Genomic DNA, 24381 nt, shown 5'->3' with positions numbered 1-24381 from the left:
TATTTACTACTTACTATTTACTACTAACTACAACTAACTACAACTATGAACTGTAAAACGAAGGAGAGCTAGGGACGTGGAGGACAGCAATGCCGCGCTCCACAGTTCCAATGACCGACACGGCGGTAAGAAGGAACTGAGGAGCGGGTGGGCCGGCAGGGGTATATATCAAGCGCCATGGCGGTGCCACTCTAGGGGGCGACCTGCCGGCCCACTGGAGTTACTAGGGTAAAAAGTTTCCGACGAACGTGCACGCGCGGTGCGCACACCTAACTGGAATGGATATGAGCAATCACTCGAAGAAGAACTAGTCCATTTCAAACAACACTCTTATGGGCAACTTCTCTGAATTAAACAATAAATCATGGACCACAGAGGAACATCATTGTTCAATATTAGTCAAAGTCAAATAGGAAAAACTGTCAGATGAAGTATCCTGCCCTGTAGTTGTGACAGCTAGTCTGGAGACAAAGGGAGACTTTTGTGAATCCCACCCGACAGATCAAGTACCACTACTGTCTCAGCCAAGCTGGGCAATTGTATCATTACTGCCTTGTTCTGATGTACTTTCCTTACCACTTTCTAAATTAATGAGAGTGAATCAACAGAAGACCCTTTCCACGGTGTAGCAGGAACATGACTGAAAAGGACTGCTTGTCTCTTCCTGTTCTTGAACAGTAGAGGGGACACTTCAGGTAAGAATAAGTACCTCCTTGCTTGTTGATGTAATACATAGTCATTGTATTGTTCATCACTACCTGAACCACCTTACACTTTATGTGAGGAAGAAAGGATCTGAGGGCCAAGTGAATTCCAACACATTTATATTCAAGTTCTTTTTGTGAGACAGCCAATTGCCTCAAACTGTAAGATGACCCAGATGAGCTTCCCAGGCATTGTTTGTTATCACAACCAAAGGCAAAGGAGGATTGAACAAGACTCCTCTGAAGACTTTTGATTTGTCTTCCACCATATCAATAAATTTAGGACATGCCGAGGCACAATGACAAACATTTGAAGACTGTCCAGATAGGGTCTGTAAACCTGAGCTATACAGGGCTACACTGACCTCATTCTGAGTCAAGCACACAGAGTCCTGTAAATGGTTGCTGCCAGAAAGCTCATGAGATCCAGAAAGAAAATCACCTTCTGGGTCAGACTCAGCTGGATGTACAAAAACAGATTGTTCTACCTTCAGAGACCTTTCCTCTTGGAGAAAAGCCATTCCCCTCCTGTTACCAAGTCCAATACAGAACTTATGAAATGAAGTCTCTGAATTGTGCAGAGATTCAACTTTTTCATGCTCAGCAGCAGTCCCAGGTCTGTGAAAAGGAGATTGTGGACTTGATGTGAGTAGCGGGTCCTCTCGTGAAGAGGATTTCAGCAGCCAATCCTGCAAATATGAGAAAAACAAAAATATCTTGCTTTCTTAAATGTCCTACCACTACAGAGAGACACTCCGCAACCCCAAGAGTCTTTATAGAAAGGCCACCTGGCAGGACCTTGTACTAGAAATGTTCTTGGGCCACCAAAAAAAGCAGGTACTTCTGATGGTTCAGTCAGACTGAAGTATGTAAATATCTGTCCTTTTCTATCAAGAATTGTGAACCAATACATAGTTGAAAGCGAGCGGATTATGAAGAACAAGTTTAGCATTTGAAACTGGAACTTCTGAATGTACTTGTTCAATCTTCCTAGATTTTAAACTGGACGAAATCTCCTCTCTTTTTTCCTGTACCTTGAGAATAAAAACCCTGATGCTAAAGATATTTGGGAACCTCTTCGACAGCACCTATCAGAAGGAATTTTTCAACCTCTGATAGAAATACAGCCTTGCAAGAAAGCTTCTTGTAATGGGAAAGTTAGGGGAAATTGAAAAGGGGAAAGTTTTCCAAACTGCACAGCTAGCCATCCTCTAATTCCTAGAGCCTAACTTGTCTGATGTAATAAGCCTTCAATTGTTACTAAAAAGGGCTATCCTGTCTCCAAATAATGGAAGGGAGGGATTCTCATTACTTGGTTCATGACTCTTGGTCTTCATATCAAATCTGAGGCCTGGTAGCTGAGGAAGCCGGAGAGGAAAGAGAAGGTTGTTTTGTCTTATGTCTGTATCTGGAAGCCCACTTTCTTGTGCTGGCTCTGCAACAAGCTTCCTGATGTTGTTGTTGATGTCTCTGATTTGAGGAAAAATAAGCAGATGACTAAGGGTAAACCGGTCTCTGATAGAGGAAAAAACGGCATCTTCTTCTGACCAAGAGATGAAGACCCAGTGATTGAGCAGTGGATTTAGTAGCCTTTAATTTCTCCAGGAGTTTGCTGATCTTGCTGCTGAAACGACCAACCCCCTCATAAGGAAAATCTTCAACTTAAATTTTGGTATCCAGACCCAGTGAAGAGGAATGAAACCATGCATTTCTTTAAGATAACTGCAGCTGTCAATGCGCTCGCGGAAGAGTCTGAAACATTAAACAAAGTCTGAGAGTATGCTTCACCACATTTTGAGCCTCCATCAAAATAGTATTTGCCAGCCTTCTGTTATCTGGCAAATCCTGAACAGAATGTAGCCATCTTTCCCCACATATGGAATTGGCAACAGCTCAGGACCACCTGGTAATTAGCCACATTAATAACCAAAAGAAGGGAGGGGGGGTTTCCCAAGAACATTGATCTTCTTTCCCTTTCAGTCAGCAGTAGTCGATGGGCTTGACCAGACCTAAGCCTATTATTGGCAGCAGCCATCACCAGTGAATTAGGGACAGGGTGAATTGGCGGGGGGGGGGAGGGGAGAGAAGAAACACCTCCTGAGTTATCTCATAAAATTTATCTGTTTTGGGTTTTTTAAGAAATAGGTGGACAGGAAGGAGGGATCATCCAAACAGTACTAGCAGGCTATAGGAGAATATCCAGTATCAGCAATGCTATTCTATTCCTAGAGGCAAACCCAAGAACATCAAATATCGGGTGGGAATTTTCCTCCATAGTAAAAGTTCAATGTGAATGTCATGTGGTCCACCAGGTCATGAAACTGTAAAGTGTCTTCAAAATGAGATGATGCAGAAGCAACACTCTCACTGAGTCACCTGTCTCCACAATTCTCCTGGCAGTGGATGAGGAGCAATATGCAGAAAACAAATGGCAATGGGGGCCTGGAGCCACTTGGGACTGTCGACAACTGCCCTCCTGGAGAAGAGGGGTTGCACAAGTGGAAGGGACAGGCTTTTGAAATGCCTGGGAGAACTTAAACAGATAGGGGGAAAGGGGGCACAACTGCTATACAGGTTGATTTAAGGGAGATCATACTATGAAGTAATAGGAACTTCTGTATTACACAATGGGCAAGACAATGGACTTATCACATGCTCCTTACATTAAGAATGACACTAACCAATCAATATAAGAAGGAACAGGAGGCATCTTTCTCCAAGAGGATGGCACCAGGACGCTGCATCTGCAAAGTCTTTTCTGACGTTTCAGTTCCTCAAAAGCACTCCGTGCTATCTTCTATTCAGGAGTGAATTAGTCTACCCCACAATTAAAGCAGAAAACCTTGCCTGAAAACTTGGCTGGGGCAGGATCCTCATCCTAGGCACCTTTACATCTTCAAAGTCACATTTAAAACTAAGACTAACACAGCTACCCCTCTGATATTTAAAACTCTGTTGCTGAATCACCCAACCTTGAAACAGAAGCCCTGAATAAAGTTTCTGAAATCTCTGGGCCCTTACAAAGATTTTAACCCCGTGTCTCAGAGAAAACTAAAAGCCAGAATTTTATTCCCCGGACAATGAGGAAGATAAGACTGTCACGTGGACAGCAACCAAGCCCCTCAGAAAGATTTAAACAGCTAGTCACGGAGGGTGTGATGAGTACAAGCTGGCAAACTTGTCTTAGAGAGAAAAGCAGTCAATCAGTACAACTGTAAAAAGTTCCCATCTGTTGTACGAAAAGAACTAAATACCAAGTGTGCAGATCAGAACAAAAAAAAATTCCCTGTAAAGTATGCCAGTTAAAACACTGTTATATTAAAGGAACAAAGAACCGAAAATAAAATTTCTATAATGAAATTTTACCTTTTATTACAAACATAAAATGACAAAGATTAGAGGAAAACAAATCTTGTTTTTAATTTACTTTATGCATTTGACAGAAGTGTGTATACAGTAAATTTCATTTTTTGCCCTTATATATTCAGTTTCTACCATTTTTTTTGTTTGTTTGTTTTTTTTAACTGGAGATATACCAATCTCCTAGAACTGGAAGGGACCTTGAAAGGTCATCAAGTCCAGCCCCCTGCCTTCACTAGCAGGACCAAGTTTTGGCCTTTCAGTAAGAGAAGACAAATACTTAAAATATTTAAAAGATAAGAAAATGATTTTTAACACCACAAATATTGGCCAGGAATACAGGGAAAAGCATAGCACTGAAACTATTTAACTCTGTGTCTCTTTAAGTCTTAGCCATTCTAAAGCAGAAAGGTTAACTTTACAGAACTCAGTTAGTGTAAACCTTCCCAAACATTTCAGGAACTTAGCCATAAAAAGTGCTATCAACAGAGGGAGCAACTTATCAGTAAGGTTCAATGAATCATTTTACTCTAAGAAAGTAATTAAATTTCACTATTTTTTTCAAGACAACGGGGGAAGTTACTGAAGGAAATCACATTAAAATGCACCTTTTGCCTGTAACATTGGTTATTTCCACAGTTATAGAGGCAAAGTTCTATAGTCAGATTCTTCATTAAATCAGTTTGGTGGACTTTCAAATACTATAAAAGCAAAAGATTATTACCACAGAAAAATAATCCTAGTTCTATATTTAAATCACTACATTAAAAAGGAAATAGTCTATTAAAATTTGTTATTATCGAAAGCTACACAAATGACAATACTTCCAGGAGAAAGACAAGATGGGTGAAGGAATATCTTTTATTGAACTGACTCCTGTTGGTGGAAGGGACATGCTTTTGAGCTTCACAGAACTTTTCCTCAGGTCCGGAGAAAGTAAACAGAGTGTCTAAGCTAAATACAAAGTGGGATAGATTGTTAAGTACAAGAGGTTCACATGTGTTGCAGGAAGAGCTCTATGAAGCTTGAAAGCTAGTCCATTTCACCAAAAGAAGTTGGTCCAATAAAAGGTATTACCTTCCTCACCTTTCTCTGTCACGTCCTTGGACCAACACAGTTACACTACTGCAAACAATACTTCCACGTACTAAGATCAGTGACAATTCTGAGTCATTAGTTGCAGGTTACGTTTAAACTGGATTTGTTTAATGTAGTTTACAGCCCTTTTAAAGAGCGTTCTGCATACATTTACTTACAGGAGGAGTTGTTCAGATGCTGGTCACGAAGTGTGTGAAGTTCTCCTAACAACTTGTCCATTTTTTGTTTTTTACCTTGCAACATTCTCATCTTGCTAAAAAGTTGTGCTTTCTCATCAGATAAGTGCTGTGACAGAGAAGAATTTCTACTTTGTGAAATCTCTCTAGTAAGTGAAAGACTTTCTGCTTGCCTCCTATTATCTGGCACAGGTTGAGTCTAAAAATAAATAAAGTTCATTTTAGTAGAAGTACTATGAAGACGCCATAGTAATTTGCTAGATACTTTTTCCAATTCCAGAAAAAAAAGTAAAAAAATACTTCATTTAACTTGTTAAACTCAAGGCTAGTGCTAAGACTCCATAACAGAAAACGAAGGTTCTCAAACTAAACAATAGTTAGCTCTTATATAATTCTGCATAGTAACTAGTATGGACTGTGATGTGAAACTGTTGCTCTTGGCTTCCAAGAACTATGTATAAACTAAACTTGTCTCAGTCAACGAATAACGACTTCTAACCAAACTAAAATAACAAACATAGAAAGCATCAACTGGAATAAAAACAAAACAAAAACTTTACAATCAAATCCAGTTAATATTTACATATAATAAAAAATGTCAAACTCTTCATAGGGTTTTTTAAATTGAATATTTTATTTTAAACATGTGGCCCTACATACAATTCTTGTTATGAGTTGTGCAAGTAACCTGCAGGGCATATTACTGAAAATGTAATTAGAAGAAACCATACTCAGCAAGTCAGACAAGTACAGGCAAAATTTACACAGGCATTTAAGAGGCAGCAGTACGAAAAGCTTAAATTTTGTGTATCACAGCAACAAGATCTTCTAACTGCATATTATTGCCACAAAGATTTAAGAAAATGTTATCAAAACAGGAATCACTCTCATTGTGTGAGAAAGTATACTGAAAACTAAGTCAGAATACCTTTGTAATAAACCTATTTATTCAAAGTATTTTTAAGACCCTTATAGGGAAAATGAACTAATATATACACAGCAACACGATATTTAAAAATAAAATAAAAAAAGTTACCTGAGATTCATGAAGCTGATTGTGAAAACGCTGGATTAGGTCATTTAATTCTTCATTTAGTTCAGATGTAAGACTCACTCCTGAAATGCTACCTGTGGTCTCTGTTACAACTACAGAAAACAGTACGTCCAAAGCATTAAACTAACAGGTTAATTTGAGAAAATGATTTTTAAGATTTCAAAATACGTACATACCATAGCTACTAACATACATTTGTCTAACCAGTGCTGTATCTTATTTTTCAACTGCACTAACCAAATCCTGTGCACACATTATAGAAATTTAAATTAAACTGAAACGTCTGAAGTAAACCTTCAGAAAAACAGATTTTTTTTTTTTAAATGACACCTACCCAACCCCAGAAAGAATTCATCATTTGATGTGGACAGCACTATGTCAGCAGGAGAGACTCTCCTGCCAACATGCTAAGGGTGCTTGTTGGGGATGGTTTAATTATGCCGGCAGGAGAGCTCTCTCCTGCCAATAAAGAGCAGCTACACAGGAGATCTTACAGCGGCACAGCCACTAAAGGTCCATAGTGTAGACATAGCCTCATCAATGGACAGTTTCACTGTGAAAACCAACTATGCAAAAGCATACCTTGCTCAGCAGATCTGTTCCTTTTGTGTTTTCGGTTTGTTTTTTGTTCTTCCCACAAAAATCAGTTAAGTTCAGTTTTTGTTGTGTTTTTTGTTTTGTTTAAAAACTGTACGGCTCTGCACAACCAACACTGCTAAGAAGAATGAGCTGAACAGCCTACTTCTCATTTATTTATCAACAGAACTCTATGTTCCAGTCAAAGACAATGGATTATATGGGTGTAAAGGCAGAATATAATTTGGCCTCCAGAACCTTTACTGACCATGGTATGCTAGAAGGAAATACCTCAGTTTGACATTCAAATCTGATTTGCAGGGCTGGCAGTTAGGAAAAAAGGCACATTTTTACTTGCGAAAACATATTTGATCTGGAAATCAAGAGAACTGTAGAACTCTACAACACTATTTTAAAAACAGTTACTTGTCAAAACAAACCAGGACCTTAAATATCCACCAAGTTTAGCCATACCAGAGTGTGGGTGTCTGGCCTATTTTTAACTTCACATTAATAGTTCATTAAATAAACCCTTAACTGGGTTTATTTTTAAAATGTTCCATTTATTTAATTTTACATCAATTTTTTTTTCTCTTTTCCCTCTCCCTGCTTCTTTTACCTTTTTCAACACAAGGGTTAGTGGGATGCTGCTCTGAGTTTCACCAGGACAAACATGACACAAATAAGAGTAGCACCAGGGAACAGAGAATAAGCCTCTCCTTAAGGCTAACTTAAGTAAGCCCCTTCTCTTCCTATGAAGAGGGGTTATTTCTGTAGGGGAGAGGAGAGTATGGGACTTCAGATTTCTAGTACTGGGAAGTTTGCTTAGGGCAAGAGACACTATAAGGCAGAGATGAAGGTGCCCAGAAGCTGATTCAGAAGAGCTGCAAGGAAGAAATGCCTTCCCCAGAACCATGGTATGCCCTATATTTGAAATTGGGCAACCAGAACTGCAGCCAGTATTCAAGGTGTGGGCATAACATGGATTTATATAGTGGCATGATATTTTATGTCTTATATATCTAAGAATTAGAAAAGGTGCACAACAAAAATAATTGAGAATATGGAACAACTTCCCTATAATCCGAGATTAAAAAGACTGGGACTTTTCAGTTTGGAAAAGAGGTGACTAAGGGAGGCTATGATAGAAGTCCATATAACCATGAATGACATAGATAAAGTGATTAAGGAAATGTTGTTTACTCCTTCATAACCCACAAGAAGTATGGGTCACCCAATGAAAATAATAGGCAGCAGGTTTAAAACAAAGAAAAGGAAGTACTTCTTCACACAACACACAGTCAACCTGTGCAACTCTTTGTTAGGGGATGTTGTGAAGACCAAAACTACAATAGGATTCAAAAAAAAATTAGATGAGTTCACAGAGAATGGGTCCATCAATGGCTATTAGCCAGGATGGGTAGAGATGCAACACCTTGCTCTGAAAGTCCCTGGGAGTGGGTGACAGGAGATGGATCACTTGATGACTGCCTGTTCTGTTCATTCCCTCTGACCTGGCACTGGCCACTGTTGGAAGACAGGATATTGGGCTAGATGGACCATTGGTCTGACCCAGTATGGCCATTCTTATGTTCTGCTAGCTGCCTGGAGCATCATTCCAACTCATAGCAAAATCATCCCGTATGGTCCTTCTATCCCACGTCAAAGCTGGTTTGTTAGGCCAGGACACAGGAAGAGATCAGTTACTACAGGCAGAGCCCTAGGCTACAATTTTGCTTGTCAGTTTGTTGGTGCTATTGTTACATGTGATGTTACAGGTCAAACAAGCAATGCACTCCATTTCTAAAGATGACAGGGGGGCAGAAGTGAGGCAAAAGGAAATCTGAAGTCAAACAATTTTAAAATGATTTTCTCTGTTAGAAATTTGCTAAACAAGCTTTTAAAAAACATGTATGGTACACATTCTGTGGGAATGGTAAGCAGATCTGAGACCATCACCATCTAACTTCCAAATAATTTATAAATTAGAGGTTGTTTAACACTGATCTCAAACCACTTCTGTTATTACTTTCCAAAAAAAATTATCTTTTGGCAGAGACCAAATATGAGAAGTTTCAACCCCAAAGATTTTGACAAAGTTAAGAAAGTGTTAAAGTACAGGTTTACAATGGAACAACACTTATCTTTATAGTGGTTGTGATGTGTTTAACAGTTGGAGGCAAGTCTACAATTCAGATTCTTTAGAATAATACACTTTGATTTCAATTACAACACAGAATACAATTGATATGAAAAAGCAGAAAGACATCCAAAATATTTAATAAATTTCATTTGGTATTCTACTGTTTAACAGTGTGATTCAAACGGTGATTAACTGTGATTAACTCAAAAATTAATTGCAATTAAAAAAATTAATAATCTGAGTTCACGGTGATTAATCAACAGCCCTAGTTTTAAGTTTGTAGCCTTGTTACCTAATAACATACACAAAATATTTAAACTAAGTTCTTCCACCAAATGGAAGTCCTGCAGTAAAATTCCAAATATTACAGGTATTTTATATAAGACACAGAATGTACAAGATTAAGAATATATCCAGAACATTTTTTTTAAGTTGTGCAGTACATTTATACTTTCAATGTTATTTTTTTTTAAATTCAGAGTTTCAGGTTTAATCAATATATCAATTTATCATTACATACTCCTGTCCTTCCACATACCAGAATCATCCATGACAGCAATTGCCTGCTCTGCTTTATGCTGCAGAGCAAGAAGAGCAGCTTGTCTTCCCTGAAGTGCTTTCAGCTGTTCCTGTTGTTGTAACATCCTTGTTAACAAGTCATGTTGCTTCTTCAAATTCTCTAGCTCCTCTTTAGCCTCCTGCTGGGGGTCTCTGGCCTGGAAGATAAGAAAGGATGCTATCATAACTGTGGAATTTGTTTGATAACACTGCAATAGTAATATGACGACATCTTAATGTAAGCTGAACCTTACCAGCTCAATGAAATACTTCAAGACTAACAGTTTAGTCTAACGAGATGAAGACTTAACTATATCGTCTCCTCACACTTAAAGCTAGTTATTCCAGACCAAGTCTGAGTCACTTTAGGGAAAAGTTTGTACTGCCGACAACCATGCTGCACAATGCCTTGTGGATAAGTAAAATTGTTTTGTCTCGGGGTCTGCCAACTCAGCATCTTCCACAAGCAGATTACAAAATTAAAAACTTGCACATTTCTTCCTTTAACTACACTATGTTTATAAATTCATTAACACGAAAAGCATATAACCACAAATCCATAAGAGTGCTCCTCAACTCAAACCCTGATGAATTGCATTTTATATATAAGATATTGAATTAAAACAGCAAAAATGCAAAGACTTCTGTTTGGTGTTGAACTTGTTTTACAGAGTCTCTGCAGCAAACACTTTTTAAAAATATGCACCTGATCCTCTTCATTTCTATACTGGCGTAACAGTCCAGTGTAGAGTGAAAACAGAAACTGAACGATCTGTTCACAAGTATCTGTTACGCAACTGCCAACCCAAAGAAGCCCCACTGGACCCTGCCTTAGTAAGATCCAAGCTCCAAAATGATTCACTAGCCTCAAAACTTTATCTTTCACTACACAATTTTGCAACAAATTATTGTTTCTCATTCCATAAAACCATATGTAGGCTACAATTCTGCATCCAGTTTGAACCTGCATCTCCACAGTAGGAAAAAGGGCTACAAAAATACCAGTATTATGTACCAGTATTATGATTTTTTAAATATTTGTCAAGTCTTAAAAAACAAAAACAAACAAAAAAAAACCCCACAAACTTTTGCCAAGCTGAAATTCCACTCCGAGTAAAAAAAAATTCACCTGCCATCTAGTGTCGAGTACCTACTGTAAGCGACTATATATCTGAATTGTGAAAGATTCCTACACTGAAGAATATGCTTGCATATATTAAAGTACTTGGCCTACCACAGAGGTACTTCCCACAGAGTTTGGAAGTTATTGGAAAAGGCAAGGTCAAGTACTTCAATGGACAGTAAATTAACTTTGTGGATGGGGTGCTGCTTCTTGCCGCCCTAGCAGAGTGTGTGGATCCCAGAATGGAGTGTGCAACTCTCTCTAAGCCTAGGCATCACAAATGTTTGAATCTCCAAAAAGCAATGTTTTAAAGGGTAAACCATGTTCAGATCAATCCACTCAATCCAAGCTTGACAAATTTGCTATAAAGAGTATAGAAATAGTCAAATAATATATTTAAACAATTTGAGTTTAACCAAAAAAGATGGGGCACTAAAAATTCAATTACAAAAATATTTAGAAAAAATATCACAGCAGGACTGGACACATCTCAAACAGTTTTTAAGGCACTGACCACCAACTAATGTGTTTTTCCCTGCAGGTATATAATGGGTATTGCTACAGGCATGCACAGTTTATCCTCTGTAGAGATTTTATTACAGATCATATTTTTCCTCTGGGCCACAGAAGTTTTTGATCTTCCACTTCACTTATTCTCCATGATATTTGTTATTAAGTTCTTTCAGGCAGATGAATAACATGAAACTTAACAGCTCTCTAAGTGTGAATTATCTCAAATTATACTACATTAAACCAATTTTAAAACACTCTCTCAGAAATAAGAGTACAATTGCATCAACTCATGAACCTGAAGTGGCAAGCTGTGGCTACAAGAAGTGAGATTAACAGATGGACACAGAGTTAGATTTATACCCCTCACTAATCAAAAAAGAACATATGTTGGGTTGGAGGAGGAAATTAGTAAAAAAAATCATGTTTATAAAATCTCTACTTCCGAAAACAAGTCAACATGAAGAAGAAGAGACATTCAATAAAAATTTAGACATACATAGGTAAGACAAGCAGGTCTACTGTTATAGTGGTGACTAAAGCATTAAACACCAGAAGCTTCTGTCTGGAAAGAGTGAGAGAAAAAGTAATTGTTCATTACAAATAATTAGTATGTTTTAAAGCTGTTTAGCAACAAAGGAACTGAGGAAGAAAATCAGCAAGCACAGACCCTATTTTGGAGACTTGCCAAGATAATATTCTGAAGAGTACCTGTGAGGGTAATCCAATCCTAATAGGCCAGATTTCCCTGCCATTCAGAGCAGCTCTGTCACCTTTCCCTTTTGGACTTGTTGTAACGTCAATGTCTGAAACCTGTCCTTGTGAAGCTGAATTCCCTAGTTTGTCCTCAATGCAGGGCCGAACTTTCAGACTAAAAGATTCTTCCTTTATTAAATAGTTTAGTATGTTAGATTTAGAATACACTCCTGTTTAACATGCATTTTTAAACTATAAAATGGCTTACCTAATTCATTTGTGTCTTACTTATTATATATGGAAAATTGTATTACTTCACTCAAATAAGTCTTTTCTTGTTTAATTAATTCGACTGAAATTTTAATTGCCTTTGTTAAAATTATTTTCTTAATTAACAGGATTCCAAATATCACCGTATCATGTAATTATAGAGAACTACTTTTAATATTTCAAATAACTATATTATAAAAAAAACCTAACTCCAAAATACTTAAAGCTACACACATAAAAATGAAAAAAATATGCTTTCTGTATAAACAACCAGATACAAGCTTTGTTTACAATAATTCTATATGGATATATATTTCTCTCAGTACTGGTTTTTTTTCACATTTTAAACAACAACAAAAAGTTAGATGTAGATGTTTAATCTCTATAATGTTATCTTTCTGAAAGACCCAATAAAAACAAGATGATCTTGCAGGACTTTGATAATTAGATTGAGGCCTTGGCTACACTGGCGCTCTACAGCGCTGCAACTTTCTCGCTCAGGGGTGTGAAAAACACACTCCCCTGAGCACTGCAAGATACAGCGCTGTAAAGCGCCACTGTAAACAGTGCCGCGCTCCCAGCGCTGCAAGCTAATCCCCATGAGGAGGTGGAGTACATGCAGCACTGGGAGAGCTCTCTCCCAGGGCTGACGCTGCGACCACACTCACACTTCAAAGCACTGCCCCGGCAGCGCTGCCACGGCAGCGCTTTGAAGTTTCAAGTGTAGCCAAACCCTGAGAGACTGTCTTGTTTCATTCTGACTTTCTTCATTTAAATGCTACTTTGTAACTTCCTAGAACACACATTCCTAACCCATAGTTTGTGGAGCACTTTGCGGATGGTCCACATCATGCTGGCTGAAAACAAAGAGTCAACACCATATACAAAGATGCTTACATTTTATTAAAAAGGAGATAAAAACATTAGGAAGTATTCAGCATTCTTTTCCATGTAAGCAAATGCTGAAATTGCTACAGGAGTTACGTGATCAAAAATGGGAGAGAAGATGGTCTGTGCAATCATGGAATGTATATATGTAGAAATGTCAGAATACATAAGACTCTAATAAGAGGTGGCCTACCCAATGAAAGAGGTTGGGAACCCCCATCCTAGAGCAATGCTTCTTATGGTATCACTATAGATATACTTATGCTTCCTATAGCAACAACCCACGAGAGTGAACCATTTACACGCCTCCATTACCCTTCAATTTCCCCAGTACTGGAAGCACACCACTTATCAAAAACAGCTTACAAAACTAGTCCTTTCTGTATTGATAACAGGCAAGATACATATTTAACCCCTAGAATTATTTAAAAGATTCATAAGCTATCAAAAAGTAAAATTGCTACAACAGAAGCTTTTTAAAACAAACTTTTTAAAAATATACATAGCTGAGAGTTTAGGAGGTTTAAATCTCCTTGAACTGAATTTCAGATTAACAATACTATCAAGTATCAGTCAGGAAAAGAAAAAACAAGTCTTCATTTCTAGCACCTTAATTACTAAAAGCAGCTTACCGTGGTATCTGAAGCCTCAGACTGCACATCTATGTTTAGCGATGTGCTCTCAGCTACAGAACCAGATCCCACAGCTGAATCTATAGTCCGAACATCCTCCTCCTCATTTTCTCTAGCCTGAAATATTTTAGCGGCATAAATCAAAAGCTATATAAATTGGGTAGTAAAAATGAATTATTATGGAAGGTACTGTATCTTGAAGTGAACTCCCCCAGCAGTACCATCAAAATACCAATAATTGACTCCTTAAAGTTTTTGCACATTGCTTAAGAGAGACACATTATATCTATATTTTAAGTTCTGAAACTTACAAGCATCTTTTGCAAAAATTTCAGATAGGATTTTTCTTGTTCTTTAAGATGGTCTATGAGATGTGACAAACGCTCAACATTAGCAGATCTTTCATTTTTCTCTACAAGATCATCCCGCATGGAGCTGGCCTTAGCAATATAGTCACGAATTTGAACTAGTCTGCTCACAATCTGCAGAGAAGACATTGAAATTACTCAGTAAGTTAATCAATGAATAGTTTTGATATTTGTGATCCACAAGACAGGAGGGCGATAATTTAACTTACACCACACTTATGTAAATAAAATGGAAGGTGACATACTAGAGTTTATGATCTCAATCCTACAATTGGCACTGATTTCAATAGGAATGCAGCATGTGCATAAAGTTCCAAGATTGAGGATGAATGTTGCTTCTGTCAGATACCAGGTGCACTACTGAGCTCATATCTCTAAACATTATGTCACAATTTGTATGCTGGTCCCAGAAATTACCAAGACCATTAAATGGTAATCAAATCAATCTCTAGGCTTAAAAGTGGTATATTAAATAAACTACTTCTCTCTCAGTATGAAGAGTTACTAGCATTATGTGACCATAAGCATTCCCACACATAGTACAGTTTAAATCTCATTTCATGTATCCTGAAGCAAATTACTTTGTAAACAATTAAGAGTAGCAAAATATAAGCCTTCATAATAACCATTTGGAATTAATTTTAAAAATTAATGAAACTTTCTAGGAAGCTTCATCAGGGTGTCTACAAAGCAATAATGAAATTAGACATTTTCTAAAAGTTCTAGTATTGTAGGAGGAAAAGATTGCAATAGCAATAGACTGAGTAACAAACAATACCTGGCTACTATCCATAGCAGGTTCTCCTCTTCCATCTTCTTGAACAGACACCTGACAGTTTTGCAAGAAGTCCTTACTTAGAGCAGATGCAAATAACTCTTTACATTCTGATGATCCACCAGTTTCTTTTTTTTGAGGGCTTGTAGCAGCATCCTTGCTTTTGTTAGTGTTAATCTGCAGTGATAGGAAGTTGAATGGTTTTCTGGTTTCATTAAGCTGACGTTTGTTGTTAGCAGCCGTTGCTCTGCCTTGAGAATCACTTCCAATGCTCCTCTACATAAAAACAAACCAAAGGAAGTTATTACATATTACTTAAATATTCCTTCAAAAACATTGTTCTATTTGTATTAGTTCACAACTGAACAATAGAGTGGTACCATCATGTGACATTACTGGGCATAGCTTGGAAAAAACCCAAGAGATTCACCTACTAGCCAGAGAACTAAATTTACTAGCTGACAGCTGATACTAAAGATGATTAAAACCATCTCTGCCAGGCAGATTCTGATCACAAGCTTGACTTTCCAATAAGTCTATTGGGAATAACAGGAGGACTTCTAGAATTCCTATCAGGGTGCTGTCCCTGGACCCTACTCTGAACTCCAGCTTCCTGCCTGATACTATAAAGCCACATCTCCCTTCCAAATGCACGAGAAAGAAGCTACTTAGCCTCCTGACTATTGAACTGGAACAAAGAATAGCATCGGATACTGAATTTCTCTATAGCCTCTTCCTGTGTGGAAAAAGATCTTCCCACCCTACTCTAGACTGCCTTTATTGGTCATCTACCCCAACCACAGCTCCAGAGCTTTCTTCTGCCACTACTAGTCCAGAATGTTTATTGATGCTATTCAGAACTCCGTGTGCAACCGTGACATCAAGTATGTCAGTTCGACTCTACTGTTCCTTGAAAAGCTAAGAGCAGCAATAGAAGCTCTAGAGTCGTCTGTCTTCAGATCTGGGAAGACTATAAAGCAATGGGTCACATTTGGAAGGTTATCGTTAAACCATAAAGACTAGAGGTCAGTCTTAACTGAAAACTTACATTCAGCAAAAATTTAGGGCAGAAGTAAAGTAAAAAGCATGACATTCCATTCTGCCACAAGGAACACCATCCAGAAATAACCAGGGTAAGAGTCTCAAATTACATTAATTCAGGAAGTAATGCCTTCAAGAAAATACTTTCAAGATTGGCAGGTACTAAATAACCTCTAACTCTCACAGATGTGATACACGTAGAGAAATACTGATTTGGAGAACTGCAATTTATTATATTACAGAATGACACCATATGCCAACCTTCAGGTATGCTGTCTAGTGAAAGTAGCTGACCTACCCTTATGTATCTGGACACCATGATCCAGAACATATGTATTTTTCTACACTTTTTCCAGTTCAGAATCTGGACTATTACTTGTTATGTGACGTCAATACACATTTTTATTTGAGCCACTGACTTTCAAACTCTTTCCTTTTGATGTTTGTCAGATTAATAAAGACAGTTTAGCAGGTTTGTGTTGTTTCATATTCATATTTATACAATTTTTGCAAATACATATCCACAAACCTGATCCAGATCACTGAAGTTTATTCTTTGTTTAAGCCTTTCTAATTCTGCCTGCTCTGGAACAGACATCTGAGTCATATATCTAGTGTGAGGAAAACTATGAAGAGTCCTTGTCTTCCGCCGTCCCATTCCGGGTGAGGACTCTGGAGATATGTCATTAGTAAGCCTTGTTTCACCTTCCCCACCAAATTTTTTCTTGTTTTTCTCTGAAGACCTGTTTGCTTTCTTCTGTTGACCCCCCCAGTCCTTCAGAAAAGCAGAAAAAAGGCATATTTATTATCTCTTTAATGAAAAAAAATATGGTTTACTTCAGTGAATTGGAGTTTGACTCAATTTCAGAATTACAGAAAAAACAAAAATGCCAAAACATACTTATATTTAAGCAATAATTTGAGAGTCAAATTGGATAATATAGTTTTCTCCAAAGCACGAATAATAAGTAATCTGACAGGAAGTTTGGTCCACTTAACCTTTTTAGCCTTCAGAAGTACTTATTCACTTGAAACAAAGCTACACTAGAATTTTTCCTTCTACTCAGTCTTCAGCAGGTTATAATGCTTAACCTTGAAAGCAAATTCACACTTATGGCTTTCAACCAAATAGACTAGCTCCCCCGCACCCTCAACCCCAAAATGGTTTATACATAGCTACATTTGTGACTCAGTTATGATAGGCCATCTCTTGACCAAGGATGATCATTCATATCAGCATATGGCTCTTTCAATCTATGTCTGACTTATACATTTGTTTGCTGACTTTTGTTTCAATTGGACACATGTATTTAGTTTTATGAACAGAATGCAAACAACTAACTTCTACTATAGTATTTTGTTTGACAATTTTTATGGTTTCATATCTATCCATCACTGCAGTAGAATCTACATGTCAATTTTCACCTACAGTATGATGTGACAATTAAAAGTTAACATGAATCATACCGTATTGTTCAGTCGGTCATCAAAGCTCTCATTGCTCCAGCTAGGCAAGTCCTGATCATTCATGCCTTCCTCAAAAGGACCACCTCCTGTTGCCATGGTATGCAGTCAAAAATGCTAAAAAAAAATTATAGTTGATGCAAAATGCAAAAATTAGCAATGCAGAGAAAAACCAAGACAGGTGCTATAACTAAACATTCTCACAGAAGTTGTAAATAAGCTCTGAGGTTTACTTTCTAATATTATTCTATTATAAAAGAACAATACAAATTAAAAATATTTTAGCATTCCTCACCTTGCGTAATAAAGAGCAAAAAGGTATAATCAGAAATTTTAGTTCCTGGAAACATTATAAAGAATGCAATGCAGCAGGGGTCGGCAACCTTTCAGCAGTGGTGTGCCCAATCTTCATGTATATACTCTAATTTACGGCTTCGCGTGCCAGTAATCCATTTCAACGTTTTTAGAAGGTCTCTCTATAAGTCTATAATAACCACCAAACTACTGTAATATGTAAAGTAAACAAGGGTTTAAAAATGTTTCAGAAGCTTTATTTAAAATTAAATTAAAATGCAGATCTTATTAGTTTAGTGTGATCCTTGCCCTTGCTTTTCCTTGCTGGGTTTTCCAATGTGTAGTGGCACCTTTATAGATACTTTAAGCTGCACACAGGCTTCTGAGTTATAAGCTGATAACCAGCTGGAACCCCAGATCGGCAGCTGAGGTGAGTGGAGCTGGCAGCTGGTAGGGCTGAGCAGGGCTGAAAGCCTGGACCCTGTCTGGCAGGTGGCCTCCACTGGAACTTCAACTGGAAACAAGGTGAGTGGGGCTGCGGAGGGGATTCCAGCTGACAAGGGGCCAGCAGCCAGAACCCCAGAACAATGGGAGGTTGACCGCCACCGCTCGGGGGTTTCCACCACCGGCTCCTGCCAACTGGGGTCTCAGCCCACTGCCAGTCTGGGGTTCTGTCCCCCAGGCCAGCAGTGGGTGCTTAGTGGGCTGCGGCAGGAGGAACCCCGGCTGGCAAGGGGCCAGCAGCGGGAACCCCAGAGCGGCGGTGGGCTGAGCTGCTCAACCAGCCACTGCTCTGGGGTTTCCACTACCAGCTCCTTGCCAGCTGGGGTCTCAGCCCACTGCCAGTTTGAGGTTCCTTCCCCCAGGCAGGCAGCGGGTACTGAGTGGGGCTGCAGCCGGGGGATCCCAGCTGGCAAAGAGCTGGTGGTGCTCAGCTCGCCGCCGCTCTGGGGTTTCCACCATGGGGTCTCAGCCCACTGGCAGTCTGGGGTTCCATCCCCCAGGCCAGCAGCTGGGGCTGAGTGGGACCGGCAGCGGGACCCTGGCTGGTAGAAGCCAGCGGTGGAAACTCCACAGTGGCGACAGGCTCAGCAGCTTAGCCAGACCACACTCTGGGGTTTCGACTGCTGGCTCCTTGCCAGCTGGGGTCTAAGCCCGCTACCAGCTTGGAGTTCCTTCCCCCAGGCCAGCAGCGGGTGCTGAGTGGGACTGGCGGTGGGACCCTGGCTTGTAAGGGGCCAAGAGCGGGAACCCCAGAGCAGCAGTGGGCTGAGCAGCTCAGCCCGCCCCGCATGCCATCAGAAATTGGCTCACGTGCCACCTTTGGCACACGTGCCGTAGGCTGCCAACCCCTGCAATACAGTAACATCAGGTCCACAGTGATGTCAGTCTAGTAAGTCTTCCAAGAATTAAAAGTTTCCTATAAAGAATGTATTCAAAGCAAAATGTCCTGCATTCAATACTAAAACATATCGTAACAGAGCACCGAAAGGGACACTAGCTAACAATCAGTAAGAAGACTTCCTTCTCTTTGCTATACCACAGATTACAAACATTTAGTTAGAGAATGCCCCAAGTTTTATCCTAAATATTGTTTATAGAAAAATGAAAACATATGAACCACTATATTTTTGTATCTAGCTAAAAAATATATTTTGCTAATGTAAGATAAACTAAGGGTCTGCATTAGAAAGAAATCTGAAGTTAAATTAACTCTGTCGATAGTTAAGGAAATCACTTCTGCCTGAGTTTAACTACTTTCAATACAAACACCACTTACATATAGCTAAAGAAAATTAGAGAAAAATAATAGCTTTTTAAAGCTGAATCCTTCGCTTATCTTGTTGAGTGTTGGTATGAAAGATCACAAGCCATGTGTAATCACATATACTGTAGCGCTGCAAAACCAAACATGCACAATAAAAGAACAAATCTGTAGTCAAGCTACCTGTGACACACGTTAGCTGTGTTGAGTAGGAAACCAGTTCCTCTCACCCACACTGATATTCACATAACAATCCCTTCAGTTACAGAAGGTGAATATTGACACACATTTGCAAGTAATCACTTTCCTACATAGCCCAAGCTGTCAGGTGAAAATTAGGATCATGTTCTGAAGCTATCTTATGCAATACAATGTGGTGCTATTTTATTTCTTCTGCTGCTAGTCAGAACTTAGTAGCTCAGATAGGAGACCAAAAAAACCAGAAGGTATATAATACTGGTGGGTCAGAAATTCATCGCCATCCCAGACCACTAATTCCAAAACCCACATTTTCACATCACAGATAATGCACATTATATGTGCAGAGGTTATCTATGTTTATAAGTTGGCTACCAACTCTTTTATACTCATTTAAATGTGTCCACATGAAGGTGTTGTACTGCTTTAATTATAGCAATAAAAGTGAAAGTAGTATAACTTCCACATGTAAACAAATCTCTAGTTCACCACTGCCTAGGCACAAACTGCACAGCTAGATTAATTTACAAAACAAAAAAATTAAAATATCATAAGCATGTATTACTTTTGAAAACAGTTTTCTAAATCCATAGAAGGAACAAGCACTAAACAGATTACAAGGTTTGCAAGGTTGCCAGGGCTGACAAACTCACTACACAAAGCATACTGTTACAATATTTATCCAAAGAGCATCTTGTAAGGTACCACATGAAAATTAATGACACTCTAGTCATTAATATTTTTGCATGATGCATGTACAGTTAGAACAGGGGTAGGCAACCTAAGGCACGTGTGCTGCAGGAGGCACGTGAGCTGATTTTCAATGGCACTCATACTGCCCAGGTCCTGGCCACCGGTCCGAGAGGCTCTGCATTTTAATTTAATTTTAAATTAAGCTTCTTAAACATTCTATAAACCGTATTTACTTTACATACAGCAATCTCGTTATCTATTATAGACTTATAGAAAAGACCTTCTAAAAATGTTAAAACGTATTACCGGCACGTGAAACCTTATATTAGAGTGAATAAATGAAGACTTGGCACACCACTCCTGAAAGGTTGCCAACCCCTGAGTTAGATGTAAAGAGTTATGTACGTGTGCCGTAAATAAGTTACTAAAATATGTTTAGACCAAACAATCCAAGTAGAGATGATACATTGGTTTGTCCTAAACAAAGCAATGTATATTGGCCGGTCCACTGTGGTCAGGCTTTACAAGCAAAAGACAATTAAAGTATAGTGCATGTGAGGTACACAGAATGATCAAACAGCAGGAAGAGGGCATCAGCTTACTGGAAAACACACAGTAGGACTGGAGTCTGAATTCCAGGGAATCCTGGCTCCTGAGGAAAAGATAATTAACTCAGGGGAATATAAGGAGCAGCAAAAGAACATGTCGGTTATCCATCACTTAAGGCACAAAGAGGCCAGCTCTCTTTACATTTGTGAAAAGTGAGGGCTTGGCTACACTTGGAGGTGTGCAGCGCTGGGAGTTACAGCTGTCTTCGTACAGCTGTGTAGGGACAGCGCTGCAGTGTGGCCACATTTGCAGCATTTGCAGCGCTGTTGGGAGTGGTGTATTGTGGGCAACTATCCCACAGAGCACCTCGTCCCATTTTGGCGCCATGGGTTGTGGGAAGGGGACGTAAAGGTGTTGGTCATTCCGCTTCCTGTCCCAACGCCCCGTGGTGCATCGCTTCACATCCCAGCAGTCACTGTTTTTCCGACCACGTTTGGCGCCATCGTGAGTCTCCCAACGGTTTCTGTGCAGCGCGACTTCTGTCGGAAATGGAGCCCGAGCTGCTGAGGACTTTGCTGATGAGTGTCGCCAGCATATCACGTTTGGCAGTTGAGTTATTCCTTCAGCTCCAAAGTGACAGTGAGGAGTCAGACGATATCGATTCGCCTGACGCGTATGACACTAAATCGCTTGTGGCAGTAACGGAAATGCTCAGCACCGTGGAACTCCACTTTTGGGCTCGGGAAACAAGCACTGAGTGGTGAGATCACATCGTCATGGAAGTCTGGGATGACGAGCAGTGGCTGCAGAACTTTCGGATGAGAAAAGCCACTTTCATGGGACTGTGTGAGGAGCTCACCCCCACCCTGCGGCGCAAGGACATGAGATTGAGAGCTGCCCTGCCAGTAGAGAAGCGGGTGGCTATTGCAATCTGGAAGCTGGCAACTCCAGACAGCTACCGATCAGTCACAAACCAGTTTGCAGTGGGAAAGTCGACCGTTGGAATAGTGTTGATGCAAGTTTGCAGGGCCATTAATCGCATCCTGCTAAGAAGAAATGTGACTCTGGGGAACGTGCAGGACATTCTGGATGGCTTTGCACAAATGGGTTTCCCTAACTGTGGAGGGGCAATAGATAGGACGCATATTCCTATTCTGGCACCAGGCCACCTAGCATCCGAGTACATTAATCAGAAGGGGTATTTCTCTATGGTTCTCCAGGCGCTTGTGGATCACCATGGGTGTTTCATTGACATTTACGCAGGCTGGCCAGGAAAGGTGCATGATTCACGCATCTTTCGGAACAGTGGCCTGTTCAGGAAGCTGCAGGCCGGGACTTTTTTCCCAGACCGGAAGATCACAGTAGGCAATGTTGAAATGCCCATTGTGATCCTTGGAGACCCTGCTTACCCGTTAATGCTTTGGCTCACTAAACCGTATACAGGGAAGCTTGACAGGAGCAAGGACTGCTTCAACTACAGGCTGAGCCGGTGCCAAATGACCGTGGAGTATGCTTTTGGCCGTTTAAAAGGGCGCTGGCGATCTCTTTATGGGAAGCTAGACTTGGGGGAAAGCAGCATCCCTGCTGTTATATCCACGTGCTGTACCTTCCATAATATTTGTGAAGGGAAGGGTGAAACATTCGGTCAGGAATGGACCTCCGAGGTTCAACGCCTGGAGGCTAAATTTGCACAGCCAGAGAGCAAGGCTACTAGAGAGGCCCAGCACAGGGCTACAAGGATTAGGGATGCCTTGAGGGAGGAATTTGAGGCTGAAAGCCAACAGTAATGTTTGGTGCCTTGCACGGGAATGAAGTGCAGTGGTTACAATGATTTGCAGTGCCTGTTTTTTCCTTTGGGTACAGTATCTTTCACTTTCTGCAATAATAAAAACTGTTTTAAAAGCCAAGAAATCATTTATTGAAAAGTAAGTAAAAGGGCAGGGGGGTAGGGTGGTGAACTGTACAGTCAGAGGTTTGAATATGTCCTGCCTGGAGTGCTGTGCAATGACTGCTGCTCTTCAGGATGAAAATGCTGCACAGTGATGGGGGTTGAGTGCAGAGGATAAGGGTCGTAGTTCTCAAAGTTGGTAGGTGAACATACAGGTGTTGGGGGCAGCTGGTGGTGGTAAGAACCTGGATGCTGGAGAAGGGGGTTTTGAGGTGACATTGGGGAACAATGGAGAGAGCTTGGGGGGGCGGGGGCGGCACGGTAGTGCTCTGCCTGCATGGCTACCAGTGACTGGATACAGTCCGTTTGGCGCGCCAGGAGGCTTATCAGCTGCTTCGAGCTTTTCTTCTTAGCCAATGCCTTTCTCCTGCTTTCTCTTTCCCTCCAGTGCTGCACTTTTTCCTCTCTCTGGCAGACTGATTCATAACTGCTTTCATCATATCTTCTTTGCTTTTTCGTGGCTTTTTCCTCAGGTTCTGTAGCCTTTCAGCAATCTCTGATACGGCCAGTCGAATAGCAGTAGTAGTCAAGGACACTTATTAGAAAGACAAAAATTGAAACATTTAACAGAGAGGCAGCACTGTATATAATCACAGTGAAGGAGTTTACAGTCTCACTTTAGCATACTTTCCACATACCAAACAGAGCACAGAGAGCCCACAGCAGTGAAGACATGGTGAGTAAGGGGGAATGAGTGCAGAGTTAATTAATCCTGGAAGCTATCTCACTGCTGCAGGTCATCTGGGAAGGGGGACTAATTGGTTCAGGGCTGCACTGGGGTTTTTGTGCATTGGGGAAAGCAAACAGTTGCAGGGGGACCACACTGAACACTATCCCTACATTTTCCACAGGAGTTAATCCTGGAAGACATCTCACTGCTGCGGGTCACCTGGGAAGCAAAGGAGGGTCTTCTACAGCAATGCGGATTCCGCCGTGGCCCCTATGCAGCTTGCCTGTGTGCAGCAATGGTCCCCCCACCCCTCATGGCACAGTGGCACAGATGCGTTAGCCTGACTGGGACAAGGACCACAGTGGCTCTCCCTATAAACTTGCACAAGCACATTGCCCATGCTCTGGCAGAAACTTTTGAAGAGATTACCGAGGCCGATTACCGCGACGTGATAGACCACATCAATGTGCTATTCCACATCTAGGCATGCACGCATGCAGCCCTAACCCTCCCCTCCTCTCCCGAAACATTTCCATCATGAAAATAAATGCTGCTTACCGGGAACCCGCTCCTCTGCTTCTTCTTCACCAACAAGTTCCAGCTGCTGCAACTGGCTACCTTCTTCCTGGCATGAGAAGAGCTCCTGGCTGCATGCCTCCTGGGACTCTGGGGTGTCTCCCCCCAGCCCAGTACCTTCACTCTCGGTTTCTCCCCCCCACCTCCCTCTCCTCTCCCCGCTCTGAACTGTCCATCGTGGTCGTTGGATTGGCAGTGGGGTCACCCCCAAGTATTGCGTCCAGCTCCCTGTAAAAACGGCAGGTCGTGGGG

General features: G+C 40.4%; 1 protein-coding gene across 8 annotated transcripts in view; it reads right to left on the bottom strand.

Moving 5' to 3' along the window:
- The window catches only part of PCM1 (pericentriolar material 1), a 97998-nt gene that overhangs the window by 66821 nt on the left and 6796 nt on the right, over window positions 1-24381 (bottom strand). For 5 of the 8 annotated variants that reach the window (XM_030565535.1, XM_030565534.1, XM_030565537.1 and 2 more), the window contains exons 3-11: window positions 17440-17553; window positions 16502-16747; window positions 14935-15207; window positions 14100-14270; window positions 13789-13905; window positions 12014-12187; window positions 9650-9827; window positions 6375-6484; window positions 5321-5537 (exon numbers count right to left, since the gene is read on the bottom strand). In XM_030565535.1, coding sequence (XP_030421395.1) covers window positions 5321-5537; window positions 6375-6484; window positions 9650-9827; window positions 12014-12187; window positions 13789-13905; window positions 14100-14270; window positions 14935-15207; window positions 16502-16747; window positions 17440-17535 — 1582 coding nt within the window. In that variant the 5' untranslated portion in view covers window positions 17536-17553. The remainder of the gene's footprint in view (window positions 1-5320; window positions 5538-6374; window positions 6485-9649; window positions 9828-12013; window positions 12188-13788; window positions 13906-14099; window positions 14271-14934; window positions 15208-16501; window positions 16748-17439; window positions 17554-24381) is intronic. The other 3 variants (XM_030565538.1, XM_030565539.1, XM_030565541.1) reach the window with 3 other exon arrangements.

The sequence above is a fragment of the Gopherus evgoodei genome, chromosome 5, assembly GCF_007399415.2.
Source record: "Gopherus evgoodei ecotype Sinaloan lineage chromosome 5, rGopEvg1_v1.p, whole genome shotgun sequence".
Classification (NCBI taxonomy): Eukaryota; Metazoa; Chordata; order Testudines; family Testudinidae; genus Gopherus; species Gopherus evgoodei.
Note: the sequence above shows the minus strand (reverse complement) of the source record. Positions and strands in the feature narration are given on the sequence as shown.